The sequence below is a fragment of the Elephas maximus genome, chromosome 9, assembly GCF_024166365.1.
Source record: "Elephas maximus indicus isolate mEleMax1 chromosome 9, mEleMax1 primary haplotype, whole genome shotgun sequence".
Taxonomy (NCBI): Eukaryota; Metazoa; Chordata; class Mammalia; order Proboscidea; family Elephantidae; genus Elephas; species Elephas maximus.
Window position 1 is genome coordinate 16,822,788 of NC_064827.1, and position 21,522 is coordinate 16,844,309.

General features: G+C 41.2%; 1 protein-coding gene across 1 annotated transcript in view; it reads left to right on the forward strand.

The window, feature by feature from the left end:
• Positions 1-21,522, forward strand: part of KDM4C (lysine demethylase 4C) — a 384,820-nt gene that overhangs the window by 302,529 nt on the left and 60,769 nt on the right. Inside the window, exon 18 of the mRNA XM_049896778.1 lies at positions 14,641-14,826. Coding sequence (XP_049752735.1) covers positions 14,641-14,826 — 186 coding nt within the window. The remainder of the gene's footprint in view (positions 1-14,640; positions 14,827-21,522) is intronic.

Below are 21,522 nucleotides of genomic sequence, written 5' to 3' on the forward strand. Positions count from 1 at the left end.
GCTCTAAAGCACCCGCAGGGATGCTTCTCTAGGCTGCCTCGCTTGGCCTCGCAAATCTTCCTTACCAATTGTGTTGAAAGAATAATTTTGATTAACGAGTCACTTAGAGTTAACAGTGTTTATTGAGCAAAAAAAACTGTTCGTGAACAGGGAGCACCCCAAACTGAGAATGATGAGGGGGCTCCAGTTTACAGTTACAACATCCTTTAAGGTTTAGATGAGTAAGTATCTTGCCTTTTACTTTGATTCTCCTTTTGCTTTGGGAAAGTTGGTCACTGAGTCCTAAGCAGCTTATCTTGATGGGATGAGTGTCGTTAACTCGTACTCATAAGGAAAACATGCCTAAATTCTGTCTGCGTGAAGCTGTTGTTTCTTTAAAAGGCCTTATGATTAATTTTTGTCTCTTGACCCAGGAAAGCCATTTTAACCCTTGCCTCTGTAAAAAAAAATTTTTTTAATTGTTTTTGGTGAAAGTTTGCACAACAAATTGTTGTTGTTAGGTGCTGTCGAATGGGTTCTGACTCATAGTGACCCAATGTACAAAAGAAGGAAACACTGCCCGGTCCCGTGCCATCCTCACAATCATTATTATGCTTGAGCCCATTGTTGCAGCCACTGTGCCAGTCCATCTCACTGAGGGTCTTCTTCTCCTTTGCTGACCCTCTACCAAGCATGATGTCCTTCTCCAAGGACTGATCCCTCCTGATAACATGTTCAAAGCAGGTGAGACGTATTCTTACCATCCTTGCTTCTAAGGAATGTTCAGGTTGTACATCTTCCAAGACAGATTTGTTTGTTCTTTTGGCAGTCCATGGTATATTCACTATTCTTCGACAACACAGTTCAAAGGTGTCAGTTCTTCTTTGGTTTTCCTTATTTATCACCCAGCTTCTGTATGCATATAAGGCACAAGTTAGGTTCCCATTTAACAATATCTATACATATTGTTTTTTGGTTTGTTCTTTTTTTATACATATTGTTTAGGGACATTGGTTACATTTTTTACCTTGTGTCAGCATTCTCATTATTTCCATTCTGGTTGTTCTGTTTCCATTAATCTAGCTTCCCTGTGCCCACCCCTCTTCTCATCTTTGCTTTAGGGTAAATGTTGACTGTTTGGTCTCATATAGATGGTTGTTTTTTTATTTTTTTTAATTAAAGGAACACAGTACTCACGAGTAATATTGTTTATTTTATGAGCCAATCTGTTATTTTGCTGAAAGGTAACCTTCAGGAGTGGTTTTAGTTCAGAGTTTAAAGCATATCTCAGGGCAGTAGTCTCAGGGGTTCCTCTAGTCTCCACTGGTCCAGTAAGTCTGGCCTTTTTTTTTTTTTTTTAATAATTTTTATTGAGCTTTAAGTGAACGTTTACAAATCAAGTCAGTCTGTCACATATAAGCTTATATACACCTTACTCCATACTCCCACTTATTCTCCCCCTAATGAGTCAGCCCTTCCAGTCTATCCTTTCCTGACAATTCTGCCAGTTTCTCACCCTCTCTACCCTCCCATCTCCCCTCCAGATAGGAGATGCCAACACAGTCTCAAGTGTCCACCTTATACAAGTAGCTCACTCCTCATCAGCATCTCTCTCCTACCCATTATCGAGTCCCTTCCATGTCTGATGAGTAGTCTTTAGGAATGGTTCCTGTCCTGGGCCAACAGAAGGTTTGGGGACCATGACCGCCAGGATTCCTCTAGTCTCAGTCAGACCATTAAGTCTGGTCTTTTTATGAGAATTTGGGGTCTGCATCCCACTGATCTCCTGCTCCCTCAGGGGTTCTCCATTGTGCTCCCTGTCAGGGCAGTCATCGGTTGTGGCTGGGCACCATCTAGTTCTTCTGGTCTCAGGATGATGTAAGTCTCTGGTTCCTGTGGCTCTTTCTGTCACTTGGGCTCATAGTTATCGTGTGACCTTGGTGTTCTTCATTCTCCTTTGATCCAGATGGGTTGAGACCAATTGATGCATCTTAGATGGCCGCTTGTTAGCATTTAAGACCCCAGACACCACATTTCAAAGTGGGATGCAGAATGTTTTCATAATAGAATTATTTTGCCAATTGACTTAGAAGTCCCCTTAAGCCATAGTCCCCCAACCCCTACCCTTGCTCCGCTGACCTTTGAAGTATTCAGTTTATCCCAGAAACTTCTTTGCTTTTGGTCCAGTCCAGTTGAGCTGACCTTCCCTGTATTGAGTATTGTCCTTCCCTTTACCTAAAGTAGTTCTTATCTACTAACTAATCAGTAAATAACCCTCTCCCACCCTCCCTCCCTCCCCCCTCCCCCCCTCGTAACCACAAAAGAATGTGTTCTTCTCAGTTTATACTATTTCTCAAGATCTTATAATAGTGGACTTATACAATATTTGTCCTTTTGCCTCTGACTAATTTCGCTCAACATAATGCCTTCCAGGTTCCTCCATGTTAAGAAATGTTTCACAGATTCGTCACTGTTCTTTATCGATGCGTACTATTCCATTGTGTGAATATACCACAATTTATTTACCCATTCATCCGCTGATGGACATCTTGGTTGCTTCCAGCTTTTTGCTATTGTAAACAGAGCTGCAGTAAACATGGGTGTGCATATATCTGTTCGTGTGAAGGCTCTTATTTCTCTAGGGTATATTCCGAGGAGTGGGATTTCTGGGTTGTATGGTAGTTCTATTTCTAACTTTTTAAGAAAATGCCAGATAGATTTCCAAAGTGGTTGTACCATTTTACATTCCCACCAGCAGTGTATAAGAGTTCCAATCTCTCCGCAGCCTCTCCAACATTTATTATTTTGTGTTTTTTGGCTTAATGCCAGCCTTGTTGGTGTGAGATGGGATCTCATCATAGTTTTAATTTGCATTTCTCTAATGGCTAATGATCGAGAGCATTTTCTCATGTATCTGTTAGCTGCCTGAATATCTTCTTTAGCGAAGGGCGTGTTCATATCCTTTGCCCACTTCTTGATTGGGTTGTTTGTCTTTTTGTGGTTGAGTTTTAACAGAATCATATAGATTTTAGAGATCAGGTGCTGGTCGGAGATGTCATAGCTGAAAATTCTTTCCCAGTCTGTAGGTGGTCTTTTTACTCTTTTGGTGAAGTCTTTAGATGAGCATAGGTGTTTGATTTTTAGGAGCTCCCAGTTATCTGGTTTCTCTTCGTCATTTTTAGTAATGTTTTGTATTCTGTTTATACCTTGTATTAGGGCTCCTAAGGTTGTCCCTATTTTTTCTTCCATGATCTTTATCGTTTTAGTCTTTATGTTTAGGTCTTTGATCCACTTGGAGTTAGTTTTTGTGCATGGTGTGAGGTATGGGTCCTGTTTCATTTTTTTGCAAATGGATATCCAGTTATGCCAGCACCATTTGTTAAAAAGACTATCTTTTCCCCAATTAACTGACACTGGGGCTTTGTCAAATATCAGCTGCTCATATGTGGATAGATTGATATCTGGGTTCTCAATTCTGTTCCATTGGTCTATGTGCCTGTTGTTGTACCAGTACCAGGCTGTTTTGACTACTGTGGCTGTATAATAGGTTTTGAAATCAGGTAGAGTGAGGCTTCCCATTTTGTTCTTCTTTTTCAGTAATGCTTTACTTATCCGAGGCTTCTTTCCCTTCCATATGAAGTTGGTGATTTGTTTCTCCATCACATTAAAAAATGTCATTGGAATTTGGATCGGAAGTACATTGTATGTATAGATGGCTTTTGGTAGAATAGACATTTTTACTATGTTAAGTCTTCCTATCCATGAGCAAGGTATGTTTTTCCACTTAAGTAGGTCCTTTTTAGTTTCTTGTAGTAGTACTTTGTAGTTTTCTTTATATAGGTCTTTTACATCTTTGGTAAGAATTATACCTAAGTTTTTATCTTCTTGGTGGCTACTGTGAATGGTATTGATTTGGTTATTTCCTCTTCGATGTTCTTTTTCTTGATGTAGAGGAATCCAAGTGATTTTTGTATGTTTATCTTATAACCTGAGACTCTGCCAAACTCTTCTATTAGTGTCAGTAGTTTTCTGGAGGATTCCTTAGGGTTTTCTGTGTATAAGATCATGTCATCTGCAAATAGAGGTAATTTTACTTTTTTTCCTTGCCAATCCGGATGCCCTTTATTTCTTTGTCTAGCCTAATTGCTCTGGCTAGGACCTCTAGCACAATGTTGAATAAGAGCGGTGGTAAAGGGCATCCTTGTCTGGTTCCCGTTCTCAAGGGAAATGCTTTCAGGCTCTCTCCATTTAGAGTGATGTTGGCTGTCGGCTTTGTGTAGATGCCCTTTATTATGTTGAGGAATTTTCCTTCTATTCCTATTTTGCTGAGAGTTTTTATCATAAATGGATGTTGGACTTTGTCAGATGCCTTTTCTGCATCAATTGATAAGATCATGTGGTTTTTTTCTTTTGTTTTATTTATATGGTGGATTACATTAATGGTTTTTCTAATATTAAACCAGCCTTGCATACCTGGTATAAATCCTACTTGGTCATGGTGGATTATTTTTTTGATATGTTGTTCAATTCTATTGGCTAGAATTTTGTTGAGGATTTTTGCATCTATGTTCATGAGGGATATAGGTCTGTAATTTTCTTTTTTTGTGGTGTCTTTACCTGGTTTTGGTATCAGGGATATGGTGGCTTCATAGAATGAGTTAGGCAGTATTCGGTCATTTTCTATGCTTTGAAATACCTTTAGTAATAGTGGTGTTAACTCTTCTCTGAAAGTTTGGTAGAACTCTGCAGTAAAGCCATCTGGGCCAGGGCTTTTTTTTGTTGGGAGTTTTTTGATTACCTTTTCAATCCCTTTTTTTGTTATGGGTCTATTTAGTTGTTCTACTTCTGATTGTGTTAGTTTAGGTAGGTAGTGTTTTTCCAGCAATTCATCCATTTCTTCTAGGTTTGCAAGTTTGTTAGAGTACAATTTTTCGTAATAATCTGATATGATTCTTTTAATTTCAGTTGGGCCTGTTGTGATGTGGCCCATCTCGTTTCTTATTTGGGTTATTTGTTTCCTTTCCTGTATTTCTTTAGTCAGTCTGGCCAATGGTTTATCAATTTTGTTAATTTTTTTAAAGAACCAGCTTTTGGCTTTGTTAATTCTTTCAATTGTTTTTCTGTTCTCTAATTCATTTAGTTCAGCTCTAATTTTTATTATTTGTTTTCTTCTGGTACCTGATGGATTCTTTTGTTGCTCGCTTTCTATTTGTTCAAGTTGTAGGGACAGTTCTCTGATTTTGGCTCTTTCTTCTTCTTGTATGTGTGCATTTATCGATATAAATTGGCCTCTGAGCACTGCTTTTGCTGTGTCCCAGAGGTTTTGATAGGAAGTATTTTCATTCTCGTTGCATTCTATGAATTTCTTTATTCCCTCCTTAATGTTTTCTATAACCCAGTCTTTTTTCAGCAGGGTATTGTTCAGTTTCCAAGTGTTTGATTTCTTTTCCCTGATTTTTCTGTTACTGATTTCCACTTTTGTGGTCTTGTGGTCTGAGAAGATGCTTTGTAATATTTCGATTTTTTGGATTCTGCAAAGGTTTGTTTTATGACCTAATATGTGGTCTATTCTAGAGAATGTTCCATGTGCGCTAGAAAAAAAAGTATACTTTGCAGCAGTTGGGTGGAGAGTTCTGTATAAGTCAATGAGGTCAAGTTGGTTGATTGTAGTAATTAGGCCTTCCATGTCTCTATTGAGCTTCTTACTGGATGTCCTGTCCTTCTCTGAAAGTGGTGTGTCGAAGTCTCCTACTATAATTGTGGAGGTGTCTATCTCACTTTTCAGTTCTGTTAAAATTTGTTTTATGTATCTTGCAGCCCTGTCATTGGGTGCATAAATATTTAATATGGTTATAGCTTCCTGGTCAATTGTCCCTTTTATCATTATGTAGTGTCCTTCTTTATCCTTTGTGATGGATTTAAGTTTAAAGTCTATTTTGTCAGAAATTAATATTGCTACTCCTGCTCTTTTTTGCTTATTGTTTGCTTGATATATATTTTTTCATCCTTTGAGTTTTAGTTTGTTTGTGTCTCTAAGTCTGAGGTGTTCTCTTGTAGGCAGCATATAGACGGGTCATTTCTTTATTCAGTCTGAGACTCTCTGTCTATTTATTGGTGCATTTAGTCCATTTACATTCAGCGTAATTATAGATAAGTATGTGTTTAGTGCTGTCATTTTGATGCCTTTTTGTGTGTGTTATTGACAATTTCATTTTTCCACTTACTTTTTTGTGCTGAGACGTTTTTCTTTGTAACTTGTGTGTTCCTCATTTTCATAGTATTTGACTTTATGTTTGCTAAGTCGTTACGTTTTTCTTGGTTTTTATTTTGAGTTATGGAGTTGTTATACCTCTTTGTGGTTACCTTAATATTTACCCCTATTTTTCTAAGTAAAAACCTAACTTGTATTGTCCTATATCGCCTTGTGTCCCTCTCCATATGGCAGTTCTATGCCACCTGTATTTAGTCCCTCTTTTTGATTATTGTGATCTTTTACATATTGACTTCAATGATTCCCTGTTTTGAGAGTTTAAAAAAATTTTTTTTTAATTAATCAATTTGTTTTTGTGATTTCCCTATTTGAGTTGATATCAGGGTGCTGTGTTCTGTGAGCTTGTGTTGTGCTGGTATCTGATATTATTGGTTTTCTGACCAAACAATTTCCTTTAGTATTTCTTGTAGCTTTGGTTTGGTTTTTGCAAATTCTCTAAGCTTGTGTTTATCTGTAAATGTCTTAATTTCGCCTTCATATTTCAGATAGAGTTTTGCTGGATATATGATCCTTGGCTCGCAGTTTTTCTCCTTCAGTGGTCTGTATATGTCATCCCATTGCCTTCTTGCCTGCATGGTTTCTGCTGAGTAGTCTGAACTTATTGATTCTTCATTGTAGGAGACCTTTCTTTTATCCCTGGCTGCTTTTAAAGTTTTCTCTTTATCTTTGGTTTTGGCAAGTTTGATGATAATACGTCTTGGTGTTTTTCTTTTTGGATCAATCTTAAATGGGGTTCGATGAGCATCTTGGATAGATATCCTTTCGTCTTTCATGATGTCAGGGAAGTTTTCTGCCAGCAGATCTTCAACTATTCTCTCTGTGTTTTCTGTTGTCCCTCCCTGTTCTGGGACTCCAATCACACGCAAGTTATTCTTCTTGATAGAGTCCCACATGATTCTTAGGGTTTCTTCATTTTTTTTCAATTCTTTTATCTGATTTTTTTTCAGCTATATTGGTGTTAATTCCCTGGTCCTCCAGATTTCCCACTCTGCATTCTAATTGCTCGAGTCTGCTCCTCTGACTTCCTATTGCGTTGTCTAATTCTGTAATTTTATTGTTAATCTTTTGGATTTCTACATGCTCTCTATGGATTCTTGCAGCTTATTAATTTTTCCACTATGTTCTTGAATAATCTTTTTGAGTTCTTCAACTGCTTTATAAGTGTGTTCCTTGGCTTTTTCTGTAGATTGCCTTATTTCATTTCTGAGGTCATCCCTGATGTCTTGAAGCATTCTGCAAATTAGTTTTTTATATTCTGTGTCTGGCAATTCCAGGACTGTATCTTCATTTGGGAAAGATTTTGATTCTTTAGGGCGTTGTAGAAGCAGTCATGGTCTGCTTCTTTATGTGGCTTGATATCGACTGCTGTCTCTGAGCCATCACTAAGATACTGTAGTGATTTATTCTATATTCGCTCACTGAGTCTTATGTTGTTTTGTTTTCTTTCAGTATACGTAGATGGGCTACTAGATTGCACTGTCTTGAGTGTTGTAGCCCTTGACTCACTTATGTCCTATTTGCAGCTGGTTTGGGCTGTTACCAGATATATAAGCCTGAGTCCATTCATTATTCTTGAGTGGAATCTGATTTTCGGTCATCAAGTGTGTGATGCAGACTGTCACCTATCCACCTCGAGAAGTAGTGGTGATAGTTGTATGCATCAGATTCTAGTAGCAGCTGGGGTTCACACTCCAGAGGGGGCAGGATGCTGACAGGCTTCCCCCAAGTGCCAGTAAGGTAGGTGTGTCTCTATTCCTAAAGCATCTTGGTGGGTGGGCTCTGCAGCTGTACCTTAGGCCCCCAATGCAAGTACCTCTACAGATTGGTAGGTGTCACCCTCCTTAGACTCCTAAGGCAGGAGGCTAGGTGGTCTGGGGGGAGCTTCAGCCCTCAGTTCCCTGTTGTGAGTCAGTTAGGGCTCTGTTGAATACGCAGAGATATCAGACCTGGGAAACTTGTCTTTCCAGTAAATCAGCTAAAACAATTGCAGTCAGATCCCTATCAGAAATGCCTTTTCATTATAATAGCCGCCTTGTTCCCTGTAGGGATGAAAGCCGGAGACTGTGGATCACATATGTTTGGCTGTAGCTGGTTCTGTGTTTTTAGTCCCATTAGGGAGGGATTTTTGGTCCCTGGGTTTTTTGTAGTTGCTTCTCTCAGGCCAGGAGAATGGTTTAAGAAAAGACAAAAACAAAACGAAAGAAAGAAAAACCGCAGAGCAGTTTACTTTCTGGCTCAGGAAATTCCGATGTTAATGAATCCACCTGGGAAGGGAAGGGGGGGTTTAGATAAATAGGAGAGAGTAGCACCCCGGAATATAGACAAAGTTACCTATCTTGCTTGGGATGACTGTTTTATCTGAGATTCCCGAGAGGTATGTAGCCTGTGTGTGCTGGCTGGGTAGAGATTGCCCCCGAGGGTCAGGCCCGAGTCCCGTGCTTGCGCTGTCTCAGAAGCTGCAGTTAGTTCCTCTGCTTCCAGTCCAAAGCTCAGCGCCAAGGTTCCCTGGCAGGGACGCCGCACTCCTGGCTCCAAAACCAGTTGCTGCCTCCCTGTGACTTCTCCTCCTGTCACCCGCGTTGCTGTGCTGCCTGCGTGCACTGGCTGGGCTTTCCCTGAGGTTAGTTCAGGGGAGTAGGGCTGTGCCCCGTGTTTGCACTGTCTCAGGATGCCGTCCTCAGCTCCCCTGCGCCCAGTCCAACGCCCGGCGCCAAGGTTTCCTGACTGGGACGCTGGCTCCAGGCTCTGAAAACAGTCACTGCTTCCTCATGATTGTTCGTTCTCAGTCTCTGTCACTCAGGTCAACTCTTTAAATCTGTGTTTGTTGGTAAGGGTTTGTAGATTGTCATGTATGTGATCGATTCAATTGTTTTTCCAGTCTTTGTTGCAAGAGGGATCTGAGGTAGCATCTACCTAGTCAGCCATCTTCAAGTCTGGCCTTTTTTAAGAATTGAGTTTTGTTCTACAGTTTTCTCCCATTCTGTCTGTCCCTGGTCAGAATGGTTGGTGTAGGCAGTTAGTCTTGTCGACTAGTTTCTTCTTTGAGTCTTTGGTTTCCTTTTCTCTTTTGCTCCATATGAGTAGAGACCGATAGTTCTATGTATAAAATTTTTTTAACAATTGTCACTCAGAAATAGGCCCCTCATCTCTTTCCTGGTGGGCCACTGTCACCTCAAACAGTGAACTGCGGGAAGAATGGCTCTTGTTTCTGGATCTTCCCTGCTCACATGGCGCTTGTTCTCACCATCCTCCAGCCCCTTCCTTTCCCTGTTCCTCTAGAAATTGCCTTCGCCTCTACCCCCATCCATTTTAAGATTTCAGGCAGATGTTGGGGAGGTTCTTCCCCACAGAGAACATACTGCCCAGTCCTGACCTTGAGTGTCGAGTTGTATTTGCAGGAAGATAGAGACCCTCTGTGACGAGACTAAGAGTAACCAGAGTAAAAACTACAGAACATGTACCTTCTTCCTCAACGCCGCTTCCCTCCTCCAAATCTTGATTATCCTTTGTCTCAGTATTTCCATGAAAGTATATACTGTGCCTGTTTTAAGCTCATCATGTGTTTGCACTTACCTGACGCCGTAGGTGTGATTCTTCTAGAAACTTTCCTTCATGGTAACTTCCCTCAAGTGTTTGTGAGTTTTCCAGGTGTCTGTATTTTTGCTCTACTTGTATTTTGGGTGAGCTTTTTCTTTCATCACCCTGGGTGAGAATCCACTTTTCTTGTTGGTGGGTGATGGTTTGGGTCACAGGAACCTGCTTGTGATAACTGGAGGCAGGGTGGGCTGTGGGACTAGCCAGGCAGATGGTACCTTGTCCTCCAGGTGTTTGCTTCATTGGCCTTGACAGAACTGTCCCCTCAGTAACCCCAAACACCTTTTTTCTTTTTTTAAGTTTATCTCCACTTCTCTTGAGGAGGTCTAAGACTTATGCAGGTTTTTTTTTCTACTTTTCTCTCCAGCTCCAACTCTCATAATAGGTATATCCCCAGGTGGCACAAATGGTTAAGCACTTGATTACTAGCTGAAAGGTTGGTGGTTTGAACCCACCCAGAGGTGCCTCAGAAGAAAGGCCTGGTGATCGGCTTCCATAAGATCACAGCCACGAAGACTATGGAATAGTCTACTCTGCACAGACGGGGTCACCATGAGTCGAAACAACTTGATGGCAACTAACAATAACAACTACCCAGTATAACAGTATGGCGGCATAGCCTTTGCTTTGCTTTCCTAGCTATTCTCAAGGCTTTATTGTTTTGTCCTTCATTTTTTAATCGTACTTTAGTTGAAGGTTTACAGAGCAAATTAGTTTCTCGTTAAACAGTTAATACACATAACTTTTGGTGACATTGGTTGCCAACCCCCACAACATGTCCACACTTTCCCTTCTCGAACTTGGGCTCCCTATTACCAGCTTTCCTGTACCCTCCTGCCTTCTTGTCCTTGCCCCTGGGCTGGTGAGCACGTTTAGTCTCGTTTTGTTTTGTGGGCCTTTCTAATCTTTGGCTGGAGGGTGAACCTCAGGACTGACTTTAGGACTGAGTTAAAAGGGTGTCCAGGGACCATACTCTCTGGGTTTCTCCAGTCTCTTGTCAGACCAATAAATCTAGTCTTTTTTTGTGAGTTAGATTTTTGTTCTATATTTTTCTCCAGCTCTGTCCGGGACCCTCTATTGTGATCCCTGTCAGAGCAGTCGGTGGTGGTAGCCGAGCACCATCTAGTTGTGCTGGACTCAGTCAAGGCTTTATACTGAGGGCAAATTGATCAGTGTCTCAAAAGGCTGTGGACAGAGAAAAACTGAACCAGTCCAGCTGTTCTACAGCAGTGCCTCCCAAACCTTAGCAGGCCTGAGGATCACTGGAGAACTTGGGAAAACACTAGAATAGCACTGTTTTAAGTTACCCAGGGTTTCTCTTCACTTAAATGTAGATTCTTGGATTGGTGTAGTTTTGAGGCTTTTGGGCTGAAAACTGTTCTTACTGCTTCGGCAGCCTTCACCTGTTCTTGTTTTGGGCCAGTGCTTTTCTGCTTTGGCTTCTGTCAGTCCAGTTCCATCTGTTTCCCGTGTTCTAGGAATTCCACACATTTTCTGGTACTCTGATGACATTCTTCCATGTTTGTCAGTGCTTTTATGGGTTCATTCATTTTCCTATAAATATAATTAGGATTTGAGGCTAGAGGAGTAGTAGGAGGGCCTGAGTTTTCATCATCTTTTTTTTTTTTAATTTTTATTTATTTATTTTGTTGTTAAGACTATACACAGCAAAACATACACCAAAATTCAACAGTTTCTACAAGTACAATTCAGTGACGTTGATTACATTCTCCGAGTTGTGTAACCATTCTCACCCTCCTGATTTGTTTCTCCCCCATTATCATAAATTCATCGCCCCCTAAGGTTTCTATCTAATCTATCAAGGTGCTATTGTCATTCTGATCCCGTATACATAGTTCTTATAAGAGTAATACTCAAGGCAGGCATTTTTTACTAGTTAAGCTAACCTATTGTTTAGTTTTAAGAAGACTTCAGGGGATATTTTTGATTTAAGTTTTAAAGACTATCTCAGGGCAATAGTTTCAGGGGTTCTTCCAACCTTCATGGCTCTAGAAAGTCTGAATTCCATGAGATTTTGAAATTCTCCTCTACATTTCCCCTTGTTTGATCAGAGTTCTTCTATAGAATCTTTGATCAAAATGTTCAGTAACGGTAGCCAGGCACTATCCACTTCTTCTGGCCTCCTGGCCAAGGGGACAGATCCTCAGTTGCTCCAAGTGAATATTGACCAATTGTGCCCTGAATGGCAAGGTTTTAAGACCCCAGGCACTATGCAACAAACAGGAGGTAGAACAGAAGCACTAAACATGTTATTGGGCTAGTTAAGTGGGATGTCCCCTGAAACTATAACCTTAACCTCCAAACCAAGGGACCAAATCCTGTGAATATTGGTAGTACATAAGCAGCCTCAGCAGCTACTCCTTTTTTTTGGTTCCTGTAAATATGTCTATTATATTTATCACCAGAAGAATGCACAAATCTGTCTTGGAAGAAGTACAGCCAGAATGCTCCTTAGAAGTGAGAATGGCCAGACTTTGTCTCACGTGCTTTGGACATGTTATCGGGAGGGACCCGTCCCTGGAGAAGGGCATCAGCTTGGTAAAGTAGAGCGTCAGTGAAAAAGAGGAAGACCCTCAACGAGACGGATTGACACAGTGGCTGCAACAATGGACTCAAACATGGCAATGATTGTGAGGATGGTGCAGGACTGGGCAGTGTTTCGTTCTGTTGTACATGTGGTCACTAGGAGTCAAAACTGACTCAAGGATACCTGATAGCAACCCTTCTTGGGAGCCGTTCACATTTCAAATGATTGAAATTGACAAAAGGACACCAAGATACCAAGAATGTATTCATACTGATACTGAGAATTGCCAAGAAGATACCAAGATCAGATGTCAGAGAATGCTTTTATGCAGAGTATGTAAGGCCCGCAGGGGACTAGTAGGAAATAAGGTGGGCCCAGAGTCATTTATAAGCCTTGCTGTTCATTCCATGCTGTTCTTCCCCACCCCTCGTTTTTTTTCCTGAATGTCTTGGAGATAAAGAGAAGCCATTGAAGGACATTAAACAGGGTGGTGTTATTGGATTTATGCCCTAGAAAGATCACTCTGGCAGCCCTGGGGAAGATGCATCACAGTAGAATGAAATAAAAGATGGAGAGACCAGCTCGGAGGCTATTACTATGCTGGACGAGAACCCATGGGTGGAGGCAGCAGCATTAGAGATAGATGGATAGAAAAAGATCAGAGCAAGATTAAGGTATAAAGTGCGTAAGACTGAGTCACCGATCAGATGTGAGGGCAAAGATGCATTAAAAGTTAAGTGCACATTGATCCTTGCAGGTCTGTGATAAAATATTACAGCCCTCAAAAGGCATTGGGTTTAAGTACTTTTTTTGTAACAGGAAAGAAAACGTACCTATAAAAGAAGAGCAGTTTGGCCAGCATTTGATCAGATTGGAGACCTTTTTTTATCCCTAGAAATGAAAAGTTAACCATTTTCATCATTCCGTTTCTTCTCGTTTCCAACCTGACCCTAATGTTCTACGACCATTTTTTCCCCCTAAGCCTCAACTGTTAGTTCACAAATCCTAGTTTTAGGGAAGCAATTTGATTTTCTCCATCCCTCATGGCAAATGTACTGATCATGTTTAGAGCTAATTGTACGCAATTTAATTTTAGAATTGTGGGAATCATTATTGCTGATTTGTTTTCATTTCCTCACCCCCAGGCGCAGTCAGCTATAGATATTCAACAAAATGATGTCCTTTGGGGCAATTTTCAATTTTCTCACTTTGGGAGGCATATTTTTGTGTCAGTCATGAAGGGTTCAGATTTGGATTATTAAACACTGGAGGGCCCCCCCGCCCCATTTCCACACTGGGCCATTTAACACTCCCCATTTCCTTGTAAATGGAGAACTCAGCCCATCTGTATGCGATTTGGATATTTTTGAAGATCTCATCTAATTTAGGAGCGTAGGCGCGTGTCCTCCAAACCCATATTCTGTTTCTAGAAAGGCCTGCTGTGGAGGAGGTGAAACAAGTGCTGTGTTACTCGGGGGTGGTTTACAGGAGCACCCGTGGGGCCTTCTCCTGAGCTCTGTGCCTGGAGAAGCATGTGGCCATGGGGTCGGCCTTCCTCACCACAGAAGTATGTAACCATTCATCTGGGAGTGTGTGCCTGTAGAAGTGTGTTTCCTTTAAAGCGAGCAGGTTATATTGTCACAATTCTCTCCCTGACTGGGCCTCTAGAGGGCCAGGTCTTGTGGAAGAAATCTATTTTTTCCATCTCTAATAGGTTAAAAAAAAAAAAAAATTTTTTTTTTTTTTTTAATAGGTAAGGAGCCCTGATGGTACAATGATTAAGTGCTTGGCTACTAACCAAAAAGTCGGCAGTTCGAACCCACCCAGCGGCTTTCTAGGAGAAAGATCTGACCATGTTCTTGTACAAAGATTACAGCCTAGAAAGCCTTATGGGGCACTTCTAAGTTATGTCACACGAGGTCGCTATGATTCAAAATCAACTTGATGGCACCTAACAACAACAATAGCTATTATAGGTTCCTAGGTGGTGCAAGTGGTTTGTGCTGATCTACTAACTGAAAGATTGGCAGTTCGAACCCACCCCATGGCACTGCAGAAAAAAGGCTTGGAGATGTGCTTCCGTAAAGACTAGAAACAAGAAAACACTGTAGAGCAGTTCTACCCTGTGACGCATGGGGTTGATGGGTTTGTATGTTTGTTTTTTTTTAATAGCTGTTATTCTGTGAAGTATGGTAATTGGCTGAGTGGCAAGTCTGACTTGACGGCTGTCTTTGTTTTTCCCCTCCAGAAGTGCATGTTCTGCAGACACCGGGTTAAGAAGGTCTCAGGAGCCTGTATCCAGTGTTCCTACGGCCGCTGCCCAGCCTCTTTCCATGTCACGTGTGCCCACGCCGCCGGTGTGCTGATGGAGCCTGACGACTGGCCGTACGTGGTGAACATCACGTGCTTTCGACATAAGGTCAACCCCAATGTGGTAAGGCCTGCCCTCCTCCCTTCCCTGATACAAGTCTGTGTGTGGGTCCTTCCTGTACCCCGCCGTCCCACAGGCCCAGCATGCTTTGCTATGCAATGTCACCCATTGGTAACATGTCTAGACTGTGCATTCTTTGAGGGCAGGGGTTGTGCTCTGTGATTTACTGGCTGGGAATCTTTAGGGCCTTGCTGCCTGAGATGCGATAAACAAGGGACAGTGTGGAGTCACCAGGAGGAATGAGGAAAATCTCATAGAAAAGCAGAAATGTTGAAGGGAAATATAGAGATGACCTTTTTCCATCTCAGTTAGGACAGGCCCTATTTCTGGGAAAAGAGTGTTTGGAACCACATAGCATGTAAATTTATCTGTAATTCAGTCTACCTGTTGTATTAGTTTCCAAGGACTGCTGTAACAGTCCCCAGGTTATGAACGGGACCCGTTCCTAAGTCTGCTGTTAGGTCAAATTTGTCGGTAAGTCAAAACAGGCTCATATCATTCTTACTTAGCATCAGTTGGTCAAATGTTTGTCTTAGTATGTATTTTACCTTTATATATGCACATAAAAGCACTTAAGAAACACTTAATGAGTGCCACGAAGTATTGTGTGCGTTCATTATTACAAACCATTGTATTTAACTCAAATTTTAATACAATAGTCTTTATGACAGTGTGTTCTTAAGTATAAGTTGTCAATAAGTTGGACATTCTTAACCCAGGGACTTACTGTACAACCAAGTCGGTGGTTTATAAGAACAGAAATGTACTGTCTCAGAGTCCTGGAGGCTGGCAGTCTGGAATCAGGGTATCGGCAGTGTCGATTCTTTCTGGAAGTGCTTGGTCCATCCCTCTCTCCTAGCTTCTGACGATGGTGGAGATTCTTGGCATTCCTCAGCCTGTACCCAGATACCTCAGTATCTGTCTCCATCCTCGCATGGTTGTCTTTCCTCTCTGTGTGTCTCTGTCTCTCTTTTCCTCTTTTATAAGGACACTACTCATTGGATTAGGACCCACCTTGCACTAGTATTGGAAACCCTGGTTGCCTAGTGGTTAAGTGCTACGGCTGCTAACCAAAGGGTCAGCAGTTCGAATCCACCAGGCACTCCTTGGAAACTCTGTGGTTCTACTCTGTCCTATAGGGTCGCTATGAGTCAGAATCGACTTGATGGCACTGGGTTTGGTTTTTTTTTTGTTTACACCAATATTATATCATATTGACTTAATTGACAACATCCTCTAAGACCCTATTTTGAAACAAGGTCACAGGTACTAGGGGTTAGGGCTTCAATGTAGCTTTTGGAAGGGGACACAATTCAATCCATAACACCTGTACATGGTGAATGAAATCTTTCCTTTACTTTAAATGCTTAATTTAGAGACGGTTGATATGCCTTTGGTAGCTTTCCACTTCACCATAATTGTTGTTTGGCTACCAAGGAGGAGGCTACAGTCGTGTACAGACCCTCAGCTTTGCTGACTTGCTGGTCTTTGTTATACTTGGAAAACTGAACCACAGGCTGTTTGCATCCTCGCATGCTTGTTCTGTGTAGGTAATAACCTTTTGTGAGCAGCCTGCCAAGTTGTCAGGATTGGCTTGTGGAACTATAACCCATACACGTCTCCCAGCTTTTTGTAACGATTCCAGCCATTTTCACCAGCGTCTTTGGAAATGCTTTACTTCTGTGGCCTAGGACTCTGTGTAGATGTGTGTGAAGGCTCCAGTGTACAAAATAATGTCACTAACTGTCATGTCTATTTTAAAGTTATTTCCCATTGTCTTACGTCTGAAGTTGCATATTCATTCATGCTTTTCCTGTAGCTCCTTGATTTGATGGGCTCATGCTACGAACAGTATTATGCATTCACCAGAAATTACCATTTAGCAACTTTGCCAAAAATTCTAGTAATAACACATTACACCAGCGTGGTGCTTGGCCATTTACGATGTGTCGTCAATAGCCTTACCCCATTTGGCAGTACATCTGAATGCATCTGAAGTGTGAGCAGAGTCTGTGCTTTGGAGTCAGGTTAGTTGGCGTTCGCACTGAAGTGCTGCCGGTAACAGACTGCAACCTGTGCTAGTTACTTATCTCTAAGCCTCGGCTTCCTCGTTGCTAACAAATGGCGCTCCTACCTCACAGCGTTGTTTTCTGTCCTTGCATGGCACAGAGCAAGCTCAAAAAATGGAAGCTGCGTTGCTACTTCTGCTTCTCATTCTGCTACAACCTTATGAAAATCAGGTCACATGAGTAGTATTGTTCCCTTTGTAAGGCTAAGGAAACCATACCCAAAAACCCAGTGGAAACTATTAAAAAAAAAAAATTTTTTTTTTTTATAGTGGAAACTATACTCAGGTTAAACTCCTTGCTCAAATAGATGACGTTAATGAGCAGCGGGCAGAATAAATGGCTTCTCAGCACACACTCTATTTGCTGGATTCCAAACCCCAAAACTCAAACGATGCTTGAGGTTCATCCAAAATTTTACTTGGGTCATACACTCCCATTTTCATATTCTAAAGCTCGGTGGTGCCTGGTGATTGTACTGAAGTTGCAGTTGACGTGATCCAGCTGTTTAATCGGGGCCTCAGTCCTTTAACCATGAGGTTTAGGTTACTAATGTGTTTCATAAATGATGATGAAAAAGAAAATATTTGACTTTGAAGTGGTTTAAAATCTACTGTCCCCTACAGACCCACTTAAGCTTAGTATACTTTGTAAAGGATGGGAAAAATACCGGATAATTTACAGCATTACATGTGGCAGCTTTTCCTTACGGAGGAAAAATTTTCGTGTTCATAAATTGCCTTTCTAAAGTTCTGTAGGTAGTAAGCACCACGAATACTAGATTTCTAAATACGTTCTGGATCCATTCTTCTTCACTTAGATTCCAAGCATGGATTCCTCCCCAGAATGTTTGGGAACCAACAGAAAGTTTACAGAATCTGCAGCTTTACTTAAAACCATCATGAGATCATGAGTGTCCCTGTTGCATTAAATTTTTTTTTTCAAGCATAAAAGAGTTCAAATTCATGCCAGTATTTTTCTTCGCATAAACTCTGAATGCTACGGGATCTGCTCCTTAGAGTAGTAACTATAGATTGTCAGTGTTCTTAATTATGCCTTGATTATTTGGGGGTAACGGGCAATTGCTGAATGATAGCGGTGACAACTGCAAGATAAAGTTGAGGCTAATCTTTGCAGCCTAAGCCAACTGTTTTACAGAAGAGGGGAGGCTGCCCATGCAATCGTGGTGAATGAGGTATAAAGCTAAAGTTACTTCAGTAGGACCTCTCTTCTTACTCACTTCAGGTTTTTTGTTTCCCTTATTTTTCTGTTTTCCCCAGTTATTTGCTTTATGTATCCAAAAGGACCTTTTAAAGCAAATTCTACTATTCTTTCATGTCATAAATGAATATGCCAACTTACTCAGTCATGCTTTAGGTGGTAAAATCATTCTGGGTGATAGTATGAAAAGATTCATCTAATTTTGAGCACGTGCATGAATTCATCAGGCAATAAGCACACTTTGTATTTAGGAAAATCAGGATCTGAAGTAATAGTTTCAGGATTCTTGAAGGCAGAAGGCAGTTTACAACAGAAAAGTACAAAGCTGATTCCTGTTAACTCAGATTTTTTAATTTATTTTTCTTTTATGTGTACCTGTGTGTGTGGTGTTGCGAGCCATGTCGTTGTGCTGGACCACCTTTTGCCACCATTCAGTGTCATCTAATTCATGAATATATTTCTGGAGGTCCCCCTTTGAATATGTCCGTAGCCCACTTACGTGGATTTTACACAAATGTTTGTAAGAAAAACCCAGTGAATAGTTTGAAACTTGAGGACTTCAAAACATACCCCTTCTTCGAAGAAAACTGTAAGATATTCATAAATTATATACTTCCTGCAAAATACAGCACCCACAGGGGCAGTCTCCCCACACGTGAGTGAGCTAGATTGGTGTCTGGTGGAAGGGACCTGTGGATAAGGAGGACAGCAAGGGTGAGGAAGATGGCACACACGCATTTCTTCCAAACAAATTAACGAACCTTCATATTAGAATGGAGCTCTGGTGGTGCAGTGGTTAAGAGCTCTGCTGTCAACCAAAAGGTCAGCAGTTTGAATCTACCAGCCGCTCCTTGGAAACCCTATGGGACAATTCTCCTTTGTCCTATAGGGCCTCTGTGAGTTGGAATCGACTCGATGGCAGCGGGTTTGGTTTTGGTTTATATTAGAATAGAATGTTCCATATAGTCAGTGTGAGGGTCCTGCGGCCACTCGCACTGTATGCACGAATTCATTGCTGTGAGCATGGGCTCATTATTACAGCATCTGCCATGAACCACGTCAACTTTTTTCTTAATACCCTCTCTTCTTGAAAAATATGAAAATTGAGAAACTGTTTCCTCATAGACTCCAATATGAAAAAATTTTGGTAGAGAAAACAACTTACTGGATGATTTTTTTCCTGTTGTTTTGTGTATTTTTTTTTTTCCTTCAGTGTTATTCTAGCTAGATCACAAGCTTCTTAATTTGTCCTTTTATTTCCAAGAACTAGCTCTTGGGTATCCATAGAAGTTCCTTGCTGATGAATGTTCTGAAACACTTCTCTAAATGCTAGGGAGTGAGGTTAGTGCAGTGGAAGGGTATTTATTGAACATGTTTTATGCCAGGTATACGGTAGATAGTTTATATGTGTACCTTATTTCAAGACTGCGTTGTTAGTGTGGATAGTGGAGAGCAGTGGTGAAGTTGTTCATGAATTGGTACCTACCACTGGGGAAGTTCTCTGGTCTCTAGCCATTCTGCCATCTAACCATCCTTTATGTTCTGTTCTACCAGTCAGCCTAGTAGTAGAACTTGAGTCCTTGTTCAGCACTTCTGACTTCCTTTTTCCAGCTCTGTATCTTCAGGCCAGCTCCCAGGACACCTTCAGCCAACGCCTTCCCTGCTGTCACTACCCAGGGGCTCTGGAGAGAAGGGGAACCCACAGTGTAGGATCTGGAGAAGGAGTTCAGAACAAGGCAGCTCATCTGGTTAACCTATGCTTATGTGACTAATCTTGGGGTGACAGCGGTGGTGGTGGGGTGCCTGTATGGAGTAATCACTAACTTAGCAATAAGCCCTCACCTCGGTACCCTGGACAATTCTGGGTCTCACCAACATGTGGACCCTTAAATTCTAAACCCTAGAATAGTAGTTCTTATCATAGAACACCACACAACGTATTATACTTTCAGTATCAGTTTTTTTTTTATCAGTTACCGAGAAAACCCATGACAAAAAAAAATCGGAAATCAGTAGCACTTTTATAAGAATTCATTAATTATAAAAAGGGTCTACAGTGTCAGGTAGATTCTGGACTAATAGAGAGAGACCCCAAATGTACCCGCTGCAAGATTCCCACTGCATTAGCCAATGATAAAGAATTGTAGCAAACAGGGGATGACTAGATAGGGTAGAAATAAAGATATTCCAGTTGCCATTGAATGAATTCCAGCCTATGGCAGCTGTGTGTGTGTCAACAGAACGGTGACCCATGGGGTTTTCATTGGAAGTAGATCACCAGGCCTTTGTTCTGAGATGTCTGTGGGTGGACTTGAACCTCCAATCTTTGGTCAGCAGCTGAGCGTGTTAACTGTTTACACCATCCAGGAACTCTTGGAAATGAAGATAACCTATCCTAAACTTTTCCCTGGGCTCTATTTCCTTAATGGGCATATGCAGTTGATTATGTGTAGGGTGCTGTTAAATCTGGATGAAGATATATATTTTTGCTCTGTCATAGGTCTTTTATATTGGGGGCTTATTCAGGAAAACTGATTTTCTATGCTTCTCATTTAATAACACTTTTATAATCATGAGGCTGTCTTAGGTGTTCAACCAAAATCAAAGTCAAGAAGGCCACATACTATGGGCTAAATGCAGAGTCAGTTCCCAATATCTGTTCAGTTTCCTAGAACTCTAGAAGGCCTGTCTTCCCAGAGCCCACCCCTGATTCTGGCTTTTGACTTTCTAATCCAGGTAGTTGCAGTAGGGGATTTGGTTTGAAGACCATGGTGACAAATTCATTTCACCATATTGTGTCACTTGGACCCATGGTGGGTGTTCATATGATTATGCTTTTGTAATCAGGCCCCATTCAGTTAATTCACATCAGTCAATGGGACTTTACTTATTTGACCCTTTTGAGCATCACCACAGTGTGTAGCCTTTCAGGGACCCATATAGGTACCAGTTGACTGTCATTTTCTTCTTGATGCACCTCTCACACTTTGACCAGGTGGAGCCTTTTCGAGATGACTTCTTTTTTTCCTCCCTTGAAACTACCTCTAGACATCTAACTATCATTACTTTCTCCCAGTAAGAAATGCAATGATCATCTTGATTTCTGTTGTCCCCAACTTGGAACCAGCCACTCATCAAGGAGCCCAGATTCATTTTTGTGGATCCAAAATCCACAAAAGGTGCATGTTACTGCATTTTGTTTCACATGAGCACTGGCTTTAGGGCAGAGTTCAGGGGCTACTTTAGTGATAGCACAGAAATGTTGTATTTTTTCCAGATGGTCCAGAGGTCATATTGATATGGCCAGTTTACCTCTGTATTTAATAAGTTTATCTTTACGTCGCTCTAATTTGAGGGTTCACCAAATGCAACCTTTATTTTTTCACTTCCTTCACTAACTGTGCTGGGTCAT